At 42.5% G+C, this 20,533-nt stretch overlaps 1 protein-coding gene across 9 annotated transcripts in view; it reads right to left on the bottom strand.

The window, feature by feature from the left end:
* LOC110494076 (calcium-dependent secretion activator 1) overlaps window positions 1–20,533 on the bottom strand; it is a 169,405-nt gene that overhangs the window by 106,560 nt on the left and 42,312 nt on the right. For all 9 annotated transcript variants that reach the window (XM_090205439.1, XM_090205440.1, XM_090205434.1 and 6 more), the window contains exon 2: window positions 2,344–2,457. In XM_090205439.1, the coding sequence (XP_090061565.1) occupies window positions 2,344–2,457 (114 nt within the window). The remainder of the gene's footprint in view (window positions 1–2,343; window positions 2,458–20,533) is intronic.

Raw genomic sequence — 20,533 nt, 5'->3', positions numbered from 1 at the left:
TTCTAAAGTTCATCTGAGTCTTTGGGAACTCTTAAGTGGTAATCCACAACTTCCTGCTTCACTGGGGTATAAATATGAGGTGACTCACAGACTGAACTCCCTTTGTCATCTATCAACATGGAGTGTTTCTGTATGGAGGAATGGTCTCAAATCTCTTCCTGTGTGTTCTCCCACCCAATGAAACATTATAGGAGGCCACTCAGAGCTGTTATCTTGACAAAGGGAGGGTGCACAAAGTACTAAATATATGGGTGCCAATGATTTCTTGATGACATTTTTTTTTCTTTTAACAATTTTAACTCAGTTAAAGGTTAGATTCATATGATATATTGAGCGTAATATCAAACTGATAAACAACAATGAAATGCTTTTCACAGCCTTTTTTGTTCATATTTACTTAGGGTGACTCTTTTTTTTGTATTTAAATCTCTCTTGCATAAACTTCTGCCATACCTTACCTCATTGTTAACCTTCAGACATATAAGTTACCAGACCCGGACACGTGGATGGCTAACACTGGAGATCCCTTCAATCTTCACCAAGGTACGTAAATCTGCTGTCATGTGGAATGATATCCAAAACTGCTTCAAGTTGGTGAAGATGGTGCATCTTGGGCAATTCAGATGGAAGTTAGAGGCCCTTTTTACTGAAGATTGTGTTTCTTTCATATGATTGCTTTTGCTTTTCATGTATAGTATAATTGTTGTTTATTGATGTGTTTATGCTGGGCTCATCTGTGAAAGAGACCGTTGTGTCAGCATGAATCCCTGCTTAAATAAAGTTGAAATCAAATCTTAGAGAAAAACAATGTTACTATCAGATTTGTGCCTGTTGTTCACGTGCGAATCGGCCATCTCAGTGGCTAGAATCTTGTCTTTATTCCCATAGTTACAGTATTGGATCCTGCCTCTTGTCAGTATATACACTGAGTATACAAAACATTTCCATGACATAGACTGACCAGGTAAACCCAGGTGAAAACTATGATCCTATGACCACCTGTTAAATCCACTTCAATCAGTGTAGATGAAGGGGTAGAGACAGGTTAAAGAAAATGTGTGTAAGCCTTGAGACAATCCAGACGTGGATTGTGTATGTGTGCCATTCATAGTGTGAATGGGCAAGAGCAAGACAAAGGATGTAAGTGTCTCTGAACGTGGTATGGTAGTAAGTGCCAGGTGCAACGGTTTGTGTCAAGAACTGCAATGCTGCTGGGGTTTTCACACTCAACAGTTTCCCGTGTGTATCAAGAATGGTCCACCATCCAAAGGACATCCAGCCAACTTGACACTACTGTGCCAAGCATTGGAGTCAACATGCCAAGCATTGGAGTCAACATGGGCCAGCTAGCATTATGTGGGTAAACACTACAGTATGTCAATTGAGTCGCCGTTTTGTCTAATTAAATACAATTAACTTGTTTTCAAATGGATTTCTTTGGTTTTGGAGCTCCTTCAAGGCATTGCATGATTTGATTTAATACAACATTATAATATCCATCATACAGTGCCCTACATGTATGAACGTACAGTAAAGAAACCCTAGGACAGTATAGTATGGGGACTCTAAGTATCCTATGTAGTGGGATAGCGGACAATACCCATATAAGGGTATTTTTATCTGCACAATAATTCTCTATTATTGTTGAACTGGTTGAATTGTGACTGTAATGTAGGTGGGAGTACGATGGCAGCCTCTTTAGCACAAGTGTGTTAGCTAATCCGTATAGTCAGTGAATAGATGTGATGTGCACACGACACGATGCATCATCTCATCCACCATTTTCCCCCCACAGAGCACAGCAGTTCCCTGGAATTCAGGCCAAAGCAACAGAGCGCTGAGAAACTGAGCAGCCGCTTCCATCCCACTACGAGTGATTCCTAGCCCTACAGTTAGAGAGAGAGAAACTAATTCACTGAGCAGCACTGAGGAAGAGGTGCAGTATCTCTGCCACTCTGTTTTCAGCAGCACTGACAGACTGTATCTCAACAGCTCGGAATTTGATTTATTAGGAAAAGCTCTGATTTACAGTTCCGGGAGACAGAGGAAGCTGGGGGGTCTTTTTACGACTCTCATGTCTATGCTAATTGAGTTACAGCAGTAAATGGCAGCTAATCAGCCTGGTCTATTACATTGAATGCTAACACTATCTCAGCACCACATCAGTTAGGAAACACAGGGTTAAAACACATGATAGCGGTCTCTGTAAAGAAAGAGAAAAGGATGGTTCATTTAACAAGCGTATTGTAACAGTGGTGTGCTGAGAGACAGTCGGCGGATGAGATGACACATTTGTAGGTTAGAGAGAAAGAGAGAGAGAGAAATAAATAAATAAATATGTACCTCATAGTAGCTCTGGACAGCGTTGATGAACGCTTCATCAGCCACTATCTGGGTGTCTCCATTGAGGAAAGCTTTGAAGCGGTCGTTGGTCTGCCGGAGCTGCTGCTCTGTGATCTGGGGAGGCAGAAGGCATACAGAGGATACTTCAATAACACAGCCATATCAAACAGAGGACACCTCAATCAGAGTCATAAAACACAGCCATGGGTAGGGATAAATCAACCTGTTACATATGTATGGGTTATGGCTATGGAAGACAGTTGACGTACGTTCATCAAGATAGTTCAGTGTTTTGAGAAGATACATTTTTGGGTTATTTTGATAGCTCTTGATTTGATTGCTTCTGACGAGGGAGGGTTGCTTGCTTAGCATGAGGAAACAGTATGTGTATAAACTGTACATTTCTAACAATTGTATATGAAATACGTTATGTTGCCCCTTCTGTCTTTGCTAGGATTTGTGTAATAATGTCTCTCAATGAAGTACAACCTGTAGTAAACACCACATGCCAGAGAGACAGGCTGTACCAGGAGCACCTCTCATTTAAAGAGCGATTGCCCATAAAAGCAACTAATCCCTTTGAAAACGACCTCTATGGCAACGATATTAGTCAGAAACATGCATTGTCAAAATGTACTACAATGTGTAAATAGGATCATTTGTGTCAAAGTCATTGTAACGCAGACGCTGGGAGTCAGGAAGCAAGTACAGGGGGTGAATTTAATAATACAAAAAACATGGAACAATACAAAACAAGAGCAGCGTCTGGACATGAGAAAGATAACTAATACTGCCTGCGGAAAGAACCAAAGGGAGTGACAGATAATATAGGGGAGGTAAAGGTCATAGAAGTGATGGAGGTCAAGTGTGTCTCATGAGGTGCAGGTGTGCCTAACGATTGTGGCAGGTGTGCGTAATAATAAGTAAACTGATGACAATGAGCACCAGAGAGGGGGAGGGGGAGTAGACGTGACAGCCATGTCTAAAATGGAGTTTGGAACCTCAGTGAGTCACAATGTGAGTACTCAGTGAGTAAATGAAGGTTTGGATTACAATTATGTCAACAAGTCATGCCCCCTTTTATCAAGCTCACGAGCAAATCGCCCCTCCTCCCCCTTCACTTCCCTTCAATGGGTTCCATTGTTTGATTGACCCCAATGCGTTTCAAGAACAGCAGACTGAAAAGCCTTATATGGATTGACAATGCCTCCACAACTAAAGTTCTATAGTTTGCATGGCCTGCTGAAGGACCCTAGTCTGGGTACCAGTCTTTTTATCTAACATTCCAATCCTTGGCACTCAAGGCCAGTTTCTTTTAGCAAATGACAGGTGTGGCAAGGAGTGGAATGTAGTCGCTGAACAGAGACGCAACCAGGCTAGAAAGACCCTAGCTGGTATGCGGAATAGATGCTTGGAGTTTGTCTTGAATTGAATGGTATCAGTCAAGATGGGGAAGGAGAAACCCTGTGTATTCTGCACCAGGATCAGGGAACTCCTGTTGTATACGGGACAACACACAGGAAAGTATGACCACTCTGACATTTTTTCTAAGGTAGCCCCATTACCACCAGACAAAATGTCAATAGGCACAGCATCTGCATTGCCTGGGAATGACCATGAAAGGTGAAATGTGCACATGGTTATATTAGCAGCTTCTATTATGTAAAGGTAGTGGAGGTTCCTCAGAAGAGGAAGGAGGGGGCATCCTCCTCAGTGAATTTCATAAAAATCTAAAAAGTGAAACATTAACAAAGTTATCCTTTTTAAATAAAACTATACAAAATATATTCACATGACCAAATAATTTATTAAAACATACTGTTTTGCAATTAAGGCATATAGTAGCCTCAGCAACACTCTGTAGGGTAGCACCATGGTGTAGCCAGCCGGAGGACAGCTAGCTTCTGTCCTCCTCTGAGTACATTGATTCAATACAAATCCTAGGAGGCTCATGGTTCTCACCCTTTTCCATACACTTACACAGTAATTACAACTTCTGGAGGACGTTCTCCAACCTATCAGAGCTCTTGCAGCATGAAGTGACATGTTGTCCACCCAATGTCCACCCAATGAAAAGATCAGAGGATAAATCTAGTACCGAAAGAATAAACTACAGCTAGCTAGCACTGCAGTGCATAAAATATGGTGAGTACCCAGCTAGCAATGAGGAATCGGCCCAGAAGCGGCCCTCTTCCGGGGGGCCGGAACTGATTGAATTGGCACGGAATCGGGTGTAGGACTGCCCAGAAGCAGCCCAAGTACATCATGCCTTTTCCATCTATCAAAAATTCAGCCGACTTTGCAGTCATCTTACCAGAATCCCCCCAGAAGAAAATGTAAATACATGTACAGTAATTTTAAATATTATTATTATACATTTTATGCATACAAATTACAGTGCCTTGCGAAAGTATTCGGCCCACTTGAACTTTGCGACCTTTTGCCACATTTCAGGCTTCAAACATAAAGATATAAAACTGTATTTTTTTGTGAAGAATCAACAACAAGTGGGACACAATCATGAAGTGGAACGACATTTATTGGATATTTCAAACTTTTTTAACAAGTCAAAAACTGAAAAATTGGGCGTGCAAAATTATTCAGCCCCTTTACTTTCAGTGCAGCAAACTCTCTCCAGAAGTTCAGTGAGGATATCTGAATGATCCAATGTTGACCTAAATGACTAATGATGATAAATACAATCCACCTGTGTGTAATCAAGTCTCCGTATAAATGCACCTGCACTGTGATAGTCTCAGAGGTCCGTTAAAAGCGCAGAGAGCATCATGAAGAACAAGGAACACACCAGGCAGGTCCGAGATACTGTTGTGAAGAAGTTTAAAGCCGGATTTGGATACAAAAAGATTTCCCAAGCTTTAAACATCCCAAGGAGCACTGTGCAAGCGATAATATTGAAATGGAAGGAGTATCAGACCACTGCAAATCTACCAAGACCTGGCCGTCCCTCTAAACTTTCAGCTCATACAAGGAGAAGACTGATCAGAGATGCAGCCAAGAGGCCCATGATCACTCTGGATGAACTGCAGAGATCTACAGCTGAGGTGGGAGACTCTGTCCATAGGACAACAATCAGTCGTATATTGCACAAATCTGGCCTTTATGGAAGAGTGGCAAGAAGAAAGCCATTTCTTAAAGATATCCATAAAAAGTGTTGTTTAAAGTTTGCCACAAGCCACCTGGGAGACACACCAAACGTGGAAGAAGGTGCTCTGGTCAGATGAAACCAAAATTGAACTTTTTGGCAACAATGCAAAACGTTATGTTTGGCGTAAAAGCAACACAGCTCATCACCCTGAACACACCATCCCCACTGTCAAACATGGTGGTGGCAGCATCATGGTTTGGGCCTGCTTTTCTTCAGCAGGGACAGGGAAGATGGTTAAAATTGATGGGAAGATGGATGGAGCCAAATACAGGACCATTCTGGAAGAAAACCTGATGGATTCTGCAAAAGACCTGAGACTGGGACGGAGATTTGTCTTCCAACAAGACAATGATCCAAAACATAAAGCAAAATCTACAATGGAATGGTTCAAAAATAAACATATCCAGGTGTTAGAATGGCCAAGTCAAAGTCCAGACCTGAATCCAATCGAGAATCTGTGGAAAGAACTGAAAACTGCTGTTCACAAATGCTCTCCATCCAACCTCACTGAGCTCGAGCTGTTTTGCAAGGAGGAATGGGAAAAAATTTCAGTCTCTCGATGTGCAAAACTGACAGAGACATACCCCAAGCGACTTACAGCTGTAATCGCAGCAAAAGGTGGCGCTACAAAGTATTAACTTAAGGGGGCTGAATAATTTTGCACGCCCAATTTTTCAGTTTTTGATTTGTTAAAAAAGTTTGAAATATCCAATAAATGTCGTTCCACTTCATGATTGTGTCCCACTTGTTGTTGATTCTTCACAAAAAAATACAGTTTTATATCTTTATGTTTGAAGCCTGAAATGTGGCAAAAGGTCGCAAAGTTCAAGGGGGCCGAATACTTTCGCAAGGCACTGTATACCAATCCAGCACCATACACCTGGTGACTGTGTCAGCGTGCATGCGCCTGGCCCGCCACAGCACGATGGGACAAGGACAGCCAAACCCTCCCCTATCTCAGACGACGCTGGGACAATTGTGCGTTGGGTCTTCCGGTTATGGCTGGCACAGGTCTCAAACCAGCATCTGTAGCAACGCAGTTTGAACTGCGATGCAGTGTCTTAAACCACTGCGCCACTCGGGAGGCTCCATCCACAAGGTTTTTAATGCTTATCAATTGCCTTACACAAAGTATCAAAATACTAAAATAATACACACATTTTAATTGTATATTTTTTGATCACAGAAACAATGAGAAAATATGGAAAAATAAATGATGAAATGTTAATTATATAAAGCAGCCTGTGTAATCATCTGCCAGAGAGTAGGCCCAAGCCCCAAGTAATACATCTGGGCCAGATAACTATCACCGGAATAGGCCCGAGCTCAATCCCTGCACCCTAGCCATAAGTAATACTGCCTAGGGCGGCCCAGACTCGGGCCAAATGACATCGGCCGAGTCTGACTCTCAGCCGAGTCCCCCGACTCTCAGCCGTTATCGGGCCAGATCCACTGTGCTAGCTGGGTAGCTGACTGAGAGGAAGACAGAGTTAGTTGAACAGTTTGTAACAAATACATTTCTTCCAAAATGAAGGAGAAGCAAGAGAGCGAGCTAGCTATATTTGGTTGCATTGTTTTTTTTTTTACTTTCACTTTCACTTAGTTAGTGAATCTAGCTAGCTAGTTTAGCCTACTCAAACTCCCGGCTCAAACAAAGAAGGATGACATGTTAGCTATCTTGCTTTGGCTATCCAGCACTGGAACTCTTCCAAGTCAAGGTAAGCTTTTGGCTTAACATTATTTATTACCAAAGGGGCTCGCCGGTGTAACTGCTAAACTGCTTTCTGACTGTAAACTGTACTGCACGATTGTAGCGGGTTAACTAATACGTTAGTTTTAGTAATTCTTGACTATGATGTGAGAACTATGTAGACTGTATGTAGCGGTCATGATTTGAAGGTTTGGCTTGGAAAGGTTTTTTCGCCTGTCACAGACAGCTGATGTGTTGTCCACAAGCAAAGGGAAAGGTTAGAGGAGGAGAGCATGTACAGTAGTAGATGGTTGCAAGAAGGAAGTATATATACAACAATCAAAGTGATCATGATGTTTTTATGTGGCTGCTATGAAAGTGAACTGGTTGCGTGTGATCAGGGGAGTGTTCATTCCGCAGATTCTGTTAACTTTTCTTGAACGGAAGCAAACGGAACAAAATGGGGATAAACATACATGAATTTGTCCAATATAAACTCTCATTTGCAACTGTTGGACTAATGATTAGACCCTAGATCAACTAGATGCAGGCAAGAGTGTGCAGGGCAGTATTGAATGTGTCACTGTCTGTCACATTGATTACTCAAAATTCTCTGACCTGTGCACCTACATTGTAAACTTTCATTCATAGGCTAGGTTGTAGCAACCTCATGATGGGTACAAGGAAAATGTCAGTATCATGTAGTAGCGTAAACCTATCGATGTTACATTGAACTGGGTGAATGGAATATGAATGACAGTCATCCAATATGCTGAAATAGAAATAAGGCCATAATTGTATATTTTGATCACAGACTCATACAATAAATCCTTCACCCTCATCTTAAATGACATTGACCGCCACTGTTGTAAAAGGTTGTCTATTCTACAGTACCTACACACGTATCTACCTACACATGGTTAACGTTCCTGAGTGGCGCAGCGGTCTAAGGCACTGCATCTCAGTGCAAGAGGCTTTACTACAGTCCCTGGTTCGAATACAAGCTGTATCACATCTGACCGTGTTTGGGAGTGCCATAGGGCGGCCCACAATTGGCCCAGTGTCATCCGGGTTTGGCCGGGGTAGGCTGTCATTGTAAATAAGAATTTGTTCTTACCTGACTTGCCTAGTTAAATAAAGGTTACATTTAAAAAACTGGAGGCAACTGCAGTGCAATCAATAGGAGGTGAACACTGGCTGGTGCTGAAAATGTAGCTAACTTGTTATGCAAGTGTTGCATACCAACAGATGGAGAAAACCTACACCAGTCGAGCAATTCATTTCAACAATAATCTTCATTTTAATTTGACTTAACAAACAACAAGAGGGCTTAATTGGAGTCTACTTCTTTGGAGCATAGACCTATATAAAATAACTTAACTGGCTGAGGTAGGCTATGAGGTTTAACAGCCTAATAGAAGTAGTTTTTTTTATATATTAGGCCTACTTACAATTGCAACTGGTCAAAAATGTAGCATCCTACATAACAATCATTTAAAGAAAAAAAGTCTGCACGTTCGAACTAAAACAATGTAACTAATAATGAAAAGTGCACATTTGTAAATAGCAAACTCTAAAAGTAATTAATTGTGACATTGTGGTTACAATAAAGGATGTAAACAGCTGTGTTTTTATTTACAGTAGTGATGGACAACTGGAGGCATTTTGAAAACAGCTTTTCAAACACACAAACACCATTATTCAAAATGTTCCTATTGGCAGGGCAATAGACTTGTTATAGCCCAGCTGCTGTTGTGAAAATCCCTCAACTTGCAATGTATTCGATACTTTTAAGTTCTCTAAAGTGTTACATTTCTAGCTCAAAACAGCAGTGCAGTATTTCTTCATCAACATCTTTATGCTTTCGTTAATAAAATAACGAGAAAAAAGATATTCAAATGCGGATGTTTTGTTAAACTACATTTTAGTCGCACTTCTACCCAGATCCACGACCACAGGTAAAACCTTGCTGAGATGATCAATGTATTTGTTGTATTGTCAATATCTCCAGCAAAAACATCTCGATGGCCTTGACCAGCTCATCGTTGCTTGTCGGCTTGGCAGAGTTACGGATGAATGTTTTCAGTTGATGCCAAACAAGTTCGATCAGGTTTAAATCAGGAGACCTACATGTAGAGATGACAAAAATAGTTTTAGATATACAGTAGGCCTACCGACGGTGTTGTAGGTATTTTATTTATTTATTTATTTATTTTACTACATAAAGGTCTTCTTACTCTGCTGGCGTCTTGACCCAGTTTTTGCCCTCATTTGCAATGCAAACCTGGGCGATGGTGGGTTTTGGGTCATTGTCTGCATTTGGAGAAGACAAAAAGACATTTAGCCTAACAGCCAACATTTGGTACAATAATAGAAATATACATGCAAATAGGCCTAAACGTAACAAAATATTACTATAATCCTACCTTAAAAGAAACAATGTGGTCCGGCTTGCTTGACCTTCTTTTTTTTTCTGAAGTAATTTTAAGCAAATTTCCCAAGGGCCACTGTTGATTCATCTGCGAAGATGGCGTCATTGAATGTCTCGCCAGCTTTTTATCAATGCCAGGACCTGCAGGACGCTAAGTTCTTTGTTTGTCAGACAAATCATTGAGTCAAAACTATATAACAGTACAAAACAAGCGAACACACATGGGTAATGTTTTGAGAATGTTTTATTAATAATATAAATATAAAACATATGAACTCAAAAGAAGAAACGTCCTCTCACTGTCAACTGCGTTTATCTCCAGCAAACTTAACGTGTAAATATTTGTAAAAACATTACAAGATTCAACAACTGAGATATAAACTGAACAAGTTCCACAGAAAAAAATCAAAAGTAACAGTCAGTATCTGGTGTGGCCACCAGCTGCATTAAGTACTACAGTGCATGGACTTAATGCATACTACAGTGCATTAAGTACTACTCCTCATGGACTGCACCAGATTTACCATTTTTTTTGTGAGATGTTACCCCACTCTTCCACCAAGGCACCTGCAAGTTCCCGGACATTTCTGGGGGGGAATGGTCCTAGCCCTCAACCTCCGATCCAACAGGTCCCAGACGTGCTCAATGGGATTGAGATCCGGGCTCTTCGCTGGCCAAGGCAGAACACTGACATTCCTGTCTTGCAGGAAATCACGCACAGAACGAGCAGTATGGCTGGTGGCATTGTCATGCTGGAGGGTCATGTCAGGATGAGCCTGCAGGAAGGGTACCACATGAGGGAGAAGGAGGTCTTTCCTGTAATAAACAGTGTTGAGATTGCCTGCAATGACAACAAGCTTAGTCCGATGAGGCTGTGACACACCACCCCAGACCATGATGGACCCTCCATGTGCAAATCGACCCCGCTCCAGTCCAGGCCTCGTGTAACGCTCATTCTTTCGACAATCTTGATCCAAGATGGCGTAGCAGTGCAGGCGAGTTTTGTTCGTCCTCTCATGTACTTTCGTCTTTTTTAGTCTTTTTTTGTATATATTTACATTTTATTTTCAATCTCTTCTCCATTTTAGTTCAATTATACCTTCCGGTAACCTGCCTCAACCAATGTGGTACGGAACCGCTATTATTGAACATTTTTAAACCTTATAGCAAACCTCCTAGCCATCAGAAGATAACCAGCTCATTAGCTACAAGCTATTTAGCCACTGCTAGTGGCCTTTACCTTCTGCACAGGTACCAGCCCTTTTTTAAATCTTGGATAATACTCGCCAGCCTACCAGTAACGCACTGTCTCTTCACTAAAATGCTGGATTCCTGCTGTAATCCCTGGACCATTCTCCTGATCTTCACAGCTAGCTAGCACCCACGAGTTACCCAGTACCGAAGCTATCCCTGAGGCCCACCTCCTGGCCTACTCAGTTGTTCACCCGGACTCCACCCAAACACGGCTAGAACACACTACTCCACCGGATCCTTGCCGTAAGCTCTGGAACTTGGCACCGGATCACCGGATCACCGCTGCTACTGAGTGGCTATAGTGGCTAACGCCCCTGCCCCGAAGCTAGCACCAGATAGCCGTGAGCCAGACGCATCTCCCGGATAGAAAACTAAATTACTACAGCTACAATACCTATTTCGCCATCTGGCTTGGATCCTTAGTCGACACGGCGCCCCGCCGCACCACCACGACAGGTCATCCGACGAATACTCCATCCGCTGTGCCTTCAACCGGCCTCCGTCGGACGTCGGAGCAGACGCGTCTACTAGCCCCAGGCTACTAACTTTAAATGCCGCGTTGCCCGCGTGATAGCGTGGTAGCGACTACTCCGCGGCTCCCCTGTTCCTTCTATTGCTGCCCCCTGGACCCTATGATCACTTGGCTACATAGCTGATGCCCGCTGGACTCTCTATTAATCACGGTACTCCATTCTGTTTGTTTATTTATTTATTTATTTACATTTATATATATATATATTTTTATCTGTAGGCCCCAGCCACGAACTCAGGCTCTGTGTGTAGTTAACCGACCCTCTCTGCCCAGTCATTGCCATTTTACCTGTTGTTGTTTTAGCGGATTAGCTGTTGTTGTCTCACCCGTTGTTGTCTTAGTTAGCTCTCCAAATCAACACCTGTGATTACTTTATGCCTTGCTGTATGTCTCTCTCATATGTCAATCTGCGGAGCCCCTAGTTCCACTCATTATACCTCTGATACCTCCTGTTGTCTCACCCGTTGTTGTCTCAGTTAGCTCTCCAAATCAACACCTGTGAATATGCCTTGTATACTGTTGTTGAGGTTAGTTATCATTGCTTTAGTTTTCTGCGGACGCCCTAGTTCCACTCATTATACCTCTGATACCTCCTTTGTCCCAACTCCCACACATGCGGTGACCTCACCCATTATAACCAGCTTATCCAGAGATACAACCTCTCTTATCATCACTCAGTGCCTGGGCTTACCTCCGCTGTACCCGCACCCCACCATACACATTATGCCCTGAATCTATTCTTCCATGCCTAGAAATCTGCTCCTTTTACTCTTTGTCCACAACGCTCTCGGCGACCAGTTTTTATAGCCTTTAGCCATACCCTCATCCTACTCCTCCTCTAGCTCTCAATCTCACACAAATCAACAAGGAACCCTAAAACACTTCTGCGAGCAGGCCTTTCTAATCGACCTGGCCCGGGTATCCTGGAAGGATATTGACCTCATCCCGTCAGTCGAGGATGCTTGGTCATTCTTTAAAAGTAATTTCCTCACCATCTTAGATAAGCATGCCCGGTTAAAAAAATGCAGAACTAAGAACTCTCTTTCATATCATCCGAGATCCCTAAAGATTGGAAAGCTGCCGCGGTCATCCCCCTCTTCGAACGGGGTGACTCCCTAGACCCAAACTGTTACAGACCTATATCCATCCTGCCGTGCCTATCTAAAGTCTTCGAAAGCCAAGTTAATAAACAGATCACTGACCATTTAGAATCCCACCGTACCTTCTCCGCTGTGCAATACGGCTTCCGAGCCGTTCACGGGTGCACCTCATCCACGCTCAAGGTATTAAACGATATCATAACCGCCATGGATAAAAGACAGTACTGTGCAGCCGTCTTCATCAACCTGGCTAAGGTTTTCAACTCTGTCAATCACCGTATTCTTATCGGCAGAATCAATAGCCTTGCTTTTTCTAATGACTGCCTCGCCTGGTTCACCAACTACTTTGCAGACTGAGTTCAGTGTGTCATATCGGAGGGCATGTTGTCCGGACCTTTGGCAGTCTCTATGGGGGTAACACAGGGTTCAATTCTCGAGCCGACTCTTTTCTCTGTATATATCAATGATGTCGCTCTTGCTGCGGGCGATTCCCTGATCCACCGCTACGCAGACGACACCATTCTGTATACTTCTGTCCCTTTCTTGGACACTGTGCTAACTAACCTCCAAAACAAGCTTCAATGCAATACAACACTCTTTCCGTGGCCTCCAACTGCTCTTAAACACTAGTAAAACCAAATGCATGCTTTTCAACCGTTCGCTACCCGCCCGCCCGACTAATATCACCACCCTGGACGGTTCCGACCTAGAATATGTGGACAACTATAAATACCTAGGTGTCTGGCTAGACTGTAAACTCTCCTTCCAGACTCATATTAAACATCTCCAATCAAAAATCAAATCCAGAATTGGCTTCCTATTTCGCAACAAAGCCTCCTTCACTCACGCCGCCAAACTTACCCTCGTAAAACTGACTATCCTACCGATCCTCGACTTCGGCGATGTCATCTACAAAATAGCTTCCAGCACTCTACTCAGCAAATTGGATGCAGTCTATCACAGTGACATCCTTTTTGTTACCAAATCACCTTATACTTTCCACCACTGCGACCTGTATGCTCTAGTCGGCTGGCCCTCGCTACATATTCGGCGCCAGACCCACTGGCTCCAGGTCATCTATAAGTCTATGTTAGGTAAAGCTCCGCCTTATCTCAGTTCACTGGTCACGATAACAACATCCACCCGTAGCACACGTTCCAGCAGGTATATCTCACTGATCATCCCCAAAGCCAACACCTCATTTGGCCGCCTTTCCTTCCAGTTCTCTGCTGCCAGTGACTGGAACGATTGGCAAACATCGCTGAAGTTCGAGACTTTTATTTCCCTCACCAACTTTCAACATCAACTATCTGAGCAGCTAACCGATCACTGCAGCTGTACATAGTCCATTTTTAAATAGCCCACCCAATCTACCTCATCCCCATACTGTTTTTATTTTATTTACTTTTCTGCTCTTTTGCACACCAGTATCTCTACTTGCACATCTTCATCTGCTCATTTATCACTCCAGTGTTAATCTGCTAAATTGTAACTATTCGCTCCTATGGCCCATTTATTGCCTACCTCCTCATGCCTTTTGCTCACACTCTATATATACTTTATTTTTTCTACTGTGTCATTGATTTGTTCATTGTATTATTGGCTTGTTTATTGTTTATTGTTTACTCCATGTGTAACTCTGTGTTGTTGTCTGGGTCACACTGCTTTTCTTTGTCTTGGCCAGGTTGCAGTTGCAAATGAGATCTTGTTCTCAAGTAGCCTACCTGGTTAAATAAAGGTGACATAAAAAATAAAATAAACGCAAGTCCGACCATCACCCCTGGTGAAACAAAACCATGACTCGTCAGTGAAGACCACTTTTTGCCAGTCCTGTCTGGTCCAGCGACTGTGGGTTTGTGCCCATAGGCGATATTGTTGCCGGTGATGTCTGGTGAGGACCTGCCTAACAACAGGCCTACAAGCCCTCAGTCGACAGTCTGAGCACTGATGGAGGGATTGTGCGTTCCTGGTGTAACTCGGGCAGTTGTTGTTGCCATCCTGTACCTGTCCTGCAGGTGTGATGTTCGGATGTACCGATCCTGTGCAGGTGTTGTTACACATGGTCTGCCACTGGAAGGATGATCAGCTGTCCATCCTGTCCGTGCTGTCTTAGGCGTCTCACAGTACGGACATTGCAATTTATTGCCCTGGCCACAGTCCTCATGCCTCCTTGCCTAAGGCACGTTCACGCTGATGAGCAGGGACCCTGGGCATCTTTCGTTTGGTGTTTTTCAGAGTCAGTAGAAAGGCCTCTTTAGTGTCCCAAGTTTTCATAACTGTGACCTTAATTGCCTACCATCTGTAAGCTGTTAGTGTCTTAACGACGTGCCGTGATGCCAGCAGATTACAGATTACCTTTGCCGATTGCTCATCATCTTCATTCCTCGATGGCCCAAAACCCTTAACACAGTTACCATAAAAAAACATGGACTACTTACTACATTTGAAATGTTACCAAAACACTTAGTTTAGGGAGGGAACGTTATTTATAATAAAGGATACATGGAGAAATTTGTACCCCTCTGAAATGAAAATGGACGGCCCTCCCTTCAGCAAAATATATTTGACCTAAACACTCCCTGAATACTTGGAGAAAAAAAAATTGAGTGACCCTCCCCTATACCCAATATATTAATTCAAACAAAGTGGATAGCAGAGAACATACCTACCATTAAACTTCACTTCTTGTACAGACCAGAGCCTTAAATATGCAGTTTTAGAAATGGTTCTTCATTCCGTAAGCATTGCAATGCAAAGCAGGAATTGTGATAGAGCACAGGGCTGCTGTCCAGCAAACCACAGTTGACAAAAGTAGGGGTGCAAATATAAAAATATTTGCATGAATCAATCATCGTGCTTTGCAGGTCCATGAAAAAATTGCCTTTTATAAAATGTCATGCAATTCTACGTAATTTTACATATTACCTGAATATTTTTTCATACTACACCATTTACTGAAATAACAGGCTAAGAATGGACAAAGAGATAGGCCATTGTGTTCATTTTAAAACATTTCTCTAATGCCAAATCAGTGTGTCTTGTTTGCAACGAAACGATCCCTGTTCGCAAATAATTAAATCTGAGACTTTATTAGGAATCTAAGCATGGTACATTCAAAAGTTAGGCCTTCCTTTCCACCCCAGACAGAGTAGTCTTACCGACGCAGAAAAATGTTAACTTGAACTGCTGCCTACTCTTCTGCCATTACTCAGCCCAACGAGAAGTGTTTTCCTAAAAGCTGTCTGGGTTTAAACATCTTCTATTCTACAGAAAGTGAATAGCTTAATCAATTGATAGTGACAGAATTAGATTACTTCCCAAAGAAAGTACATTTTTTGTCTCCTCTAGAGCTTGTTTCTAGCTTAAAGCATCGCGGAACAAAGCACAATTACAGGCCTAGATGACTTTATATAATCGGATCTGTTGAATTTTCCTCAAAATCTTAAGATAACAATGGGTAGACCTGTGCTTTTTGACATTTTATTTAATAGAAAGTAGGCCTATGGCATACCCTCTCAATTCATGTCTTAATTTTAACTTGCCAGCTCTTTTATTTATTTTAACTAAGTCAGCAACAAACAAATTCTTATTTTCAATGACAGTGGGTTAACTGCCTTGTTCAGGGGTACAACAACAGATTTTTACCTCACCAGCTTTGGGATTTGAACTTGCAACCTTTCAGTTACTAGTCCAACACTCTAACCACTAGGCTACCGGATGTAGGCTATTTAAATAGTGCATCGTGGGTGGAGAAATTGACTGACAAATCTATGGATATAGCAGCCTATAGCCTAATTTCACATGTTAAACAGGTAGGCCTACCTCTTATTTCTTAAATAGGAAGAAATAGGCTACAATTCAAAGCCCTCTTGTTGTTAGTAAAGTCTAATTAAAATGGATACTCCAATATGCCTGCTTTCAGCACCATAAGCTGTTCATTTCTGATTGATTGCTGATTGGCTGCTGCTTCAAGTTTAAGCACCACAATGTAAGTTACTCAAATCTGGCTTATTGTGAGGTCAATAACTCTGATAAATACATCTTCGTCAAGAAACCTACTGTATTTAATCAAATCAATTATAGTAGTAGCAAGCTGTCAACGTTTACCTCCGGTCTTCCTTCCCATCTTCGTGCTCTCCTTCTCAAACTGAACAGAACATAGGGTAATAGACTAGGCCTAATCCAAAATTATTTTAGGAAGAAGCCTTTGACTCCTGAACTGCCACTGTAGGCCTACACAGCACAGCCATTGGTTATGTCTCACACAAAAAAAGGTTTTGATCGGCAAGAGCAGAGCAGGCCGGGGCTCAGGTTGGAATATCCATTGCAGTGTGTAATGCAGCCTAGTTTTATTTACACCATCCCAGCAGCTTAGAAATATAACTTTACTTTGAGCTTCTCCGAGCGTGCACTTCGTAGCCTATAGTCTATGGCGCATTTGATTGAGACCATACTAAATAGCCTTTAGGCGCACTTGATATTGCGTGCCCAGCTTAGAATCAGAGATGAGGGGCGGTATCGGGCACACATCGATATATAGCCTAATAAGCAACTAATTCTAAAACACTGAGAAATATAGAAATGTAATCAATTACAAATGACATGACCCTCCCCTGGAAGTGATTCATAAAAATACTAAACCCTACCTTCGACTGAAATTGAAAAAGCATGACCCTCTCCCATTTTCCTCCAGGCAACCGTTGTGTAAATTTCATTCCATTCCTCAGAATAACTACTGCACATGAATTCAGAAATTGCATTCTTCTTATGTTACTCTGTAAACGACTGACCTATTCAAAGCTTCCTCTGGCATCTCACCATACATCTGCCTGTAGTTATTGACCTCAACCTGCAGGAGGTTTGTGTGTTGTGATCGAGTGAGGGGAAACAGCTGCGGGCAAGGTTCTGGCAGATGGGTGTGTCTTGGTGGTGGCAAGGACACACCCAAAAAACACCCACTTCAAATCACACCCCCAAACCAACTCACATTTGGCTTCTATCATGGCTACCAGCATGTCTTGAGGAGCAAGCCAAATAATGAAGCCAGATCAGCGTGTGCAGTTCCCCTTTAAGATATAACTGTACTAGACAACCCTGTCATGTTCTGTTAAACCTAATTCCTACATAGACTGACTGGTCCACACTGTAATAATAATTACAACATCTTTCTTTTTCCTTTTTCATTTCCTGTCGATGACAAGAAGGTATTTGAATAGGTATTTTCTCTCAATACTTTATGAGCCCCTCAACACATGTAGCTATGTTTTATTAAAACATTAAATCAAAGTCGGTGCACTTTAAATTTGTAATATGTGCTCGACTTTGGAGTAAAACTTTAATTCAAAACCCACCTAAGTGTCAGTGTGTGTAATAGTATTTCATGTTCTCTCTGAGTTTATGTCTGTATGCACACTGGTCCAGACGGAAGAACTGACTAACTCCGATTGATATTCATTAGCGGTACAGTAGAATAGCAGCTCCAGTGGCGTATACAGTACCAGTCAAAAGTTTGGACCCACCTACTGATTCAAGTTTTTTTTTGTATTTGCACTATTTTCTACATTGTATAAAAAAAAATCATACAGCACTCTAGGTGTGATTGCTAGGTGTGTTAACAAAATACAAGACAAGCACTGCATCTGAAATGGCATCCTATTGTGTATATATTGCACTTATTTTGACTGGAGTATGTGGTCAAAGGAAGGTCACTATTTAGGGAATAGGGTGCCATTCCATACAGACACAAGAGGCAACTGCAGGTTAGGCCCCCTTTTTGTTGTTCAGATTTGGGTTTGAAGTGCCAGACTGCGGTGGTGAACTGTAGGAAGAGATGGAAAAGTACGACATCGTAGCGTTGTGCCTCGGCACCATCTGTGTCCAAATCACCATTACCCCCACCTCTCTCCACTCACCTGCATGAACAACCCCCCCCCCCCCCCCCCCCCGACCACCCCTCGTCCTCTTTTACACCCCGGTCCCATCTCACTCCCACTTCCAAAAACAAACAGGAGAGCGAAAGTATCTGGCTCTGTAGAGAACCTCTGTCTTTGGATGACATTCTGTCTAATGTTCAAACCAAAAAACTATCCTCTGACAAAACCACCTTGAGAGAGAGAGAGAGAGAGAGAGAGAGAGAGAGAGAGAGAGAGAGAGAGAGAGAGAGAGAGAGAGAGAGAGAGAGAGAGAGAGAGAGAGAGAGAGACCAGAGGATGAAAAACATCAGTGAGATCAATACTTGAGATTCAGCCTCTGTGGTTTAATCTCTCTTCCCCAACAGCTGCTAGAACAGAGGCGAGTAGAAATGCTCCGACTCGTCCTTGCTGTGTCCTAATACATATACGCACACACACACCCCCACCCCCACGCCCTTGGCTGTCCTCTCTGGGAAAGAGGGGGTGTGTCTTCACTTCACAGACTGAGACAGGGAACACAGGACACACTCCTTCTTGACAGCTGGGCTCGGCTCTCTGTTTTCATTGGCTCTTACATGATGAACTTCATTGTCCAATGGTTACATAATGTAATCAGTGTACCAACAACAACTAATTAGAATGTCTACAGCTAGGCTACTCCTGTGGCAAGCTGGCTGCCTATCACATGTAGTTGCTCAAGGGGCAGACAATCTGGGAGCAAAGGAGACAGCAAACTTAGCATTCAGAATTTCCTATGTTTTGTGTGATACAAACCAAGATTCACCACAGAGGTCACATGTCTCATAAAGGTCTCATGTGTAGCGTACAGTTGTAACGATGGTTCCATTGAAACATGCCTTGCTTTACTGCAGGTTATACAGTGCACCACTGAGACCTAGCCGAACTACAGATAAAGAAGGAAGATCAAAGACGGAAAAATGTATCCTTGTGAATTCTCCAAAGCTGGATCTTGCAACTGCGGGGCATCTTGCAAATACTCCAACTGTGCATGCACCAGTTGTCCATCCAAAATGAACATTTTAACGGTTTAGATGAAAATAATACATTGAGACATTTTATCAGGTAACAGGTAAATGCCAGCGCCAAAGCCTACAACCTTATCCTCCAACGAAGATATTTATTTATAAGTGCCTAATTGTCCTTTTATCTGCTGTACATTGTTTTTTGTTTATGCATACATGTGTATAGATGATGTAATGTGTTGACAGATGACGCCTGTACCGTGTTTTACTATGATGGTTTTTAGTGTCAGTCCTCTGTGCTTCCACGTAGGGAAGAGCGAGAGTGTAAAAGACTCAAGGAAGCTAACGGAATGCTCCAGAGGTAATGCTGGCAAAGCTCCCACTAGTCCAGCTGAGCTAAGGTCCCGCACATCCCTTTGAATACAGATACACACAGTCAGATTCATTATAGCCATTATAGGTATACGGGGTGTGTGTGTGTGTGTGTGTGTGTGTGTGTGTGTGTGTGTACAGTACCTGGAGGAAGAGATGGAGAGAATACAGACATAATCCAATTGAATTTTTCTAAGATTAAGGTGGGGAGTCCAAGTGGTACTTTACTCAACAGGGAGTGAAGGGAGCTACAAAATAAAAATGAGTTAGAGGAGACTTGAAGTGGGTAAATGTGTTTTGTTTCACAAAAATCAATACAGCTGTCAGATGTTCACCCATTGTTGTTGTTGCTCAGCAAACGACCAGCTTTACTTCCTCTGACTCTTCCCACCTCTGCGTGCACACACACACACACAGACACACACACAGACACACACATACACCTAGGCTCTGCCCTCACTAGATATTGGTCTTGGTATGGTATTAGTCTCCCCCAGCTAGGCTTGGACGGTATACCGTGTATACCGTATACCGGGGTATTTGGAAATAGCCACGGGAAGGTTTTTCAAACCATCAATACCGTTGAAACTATTTCTTTGATGGTTGTTTTTACATTTTTTATAAATGTGAATATTTGTAGCTACTATTTAAGTAAATACTTGTAGTCTGCTTGTGCATTATGTTAGGAGAGAAAGAAGATGTGCGTTCTTCATTTCACCCGACACATCATTTTTCATGATGAAGCTTACC

Source organism: Oncorhynchus mykiss, chromosome 17, assembly GCF_057628025.1.
Source record: "Oncorhynchus mykiss isolate SJ-2025 chromosome 17, ASM5762802v1, whole genome shotgun sequence".
In the NCBI taxonomy this organism is placed as follows: Eukaryota; Metazoa; Chordata; class Actinopteri; order Salmoniformes; family Salmonidae; genus Oncorhynchus; species Oncorhynchus mykiss.
Note: the sequence above shows the minus strand (reverse complement) of the source record. Positions and strands in the feature narration are given on the sequence as shown.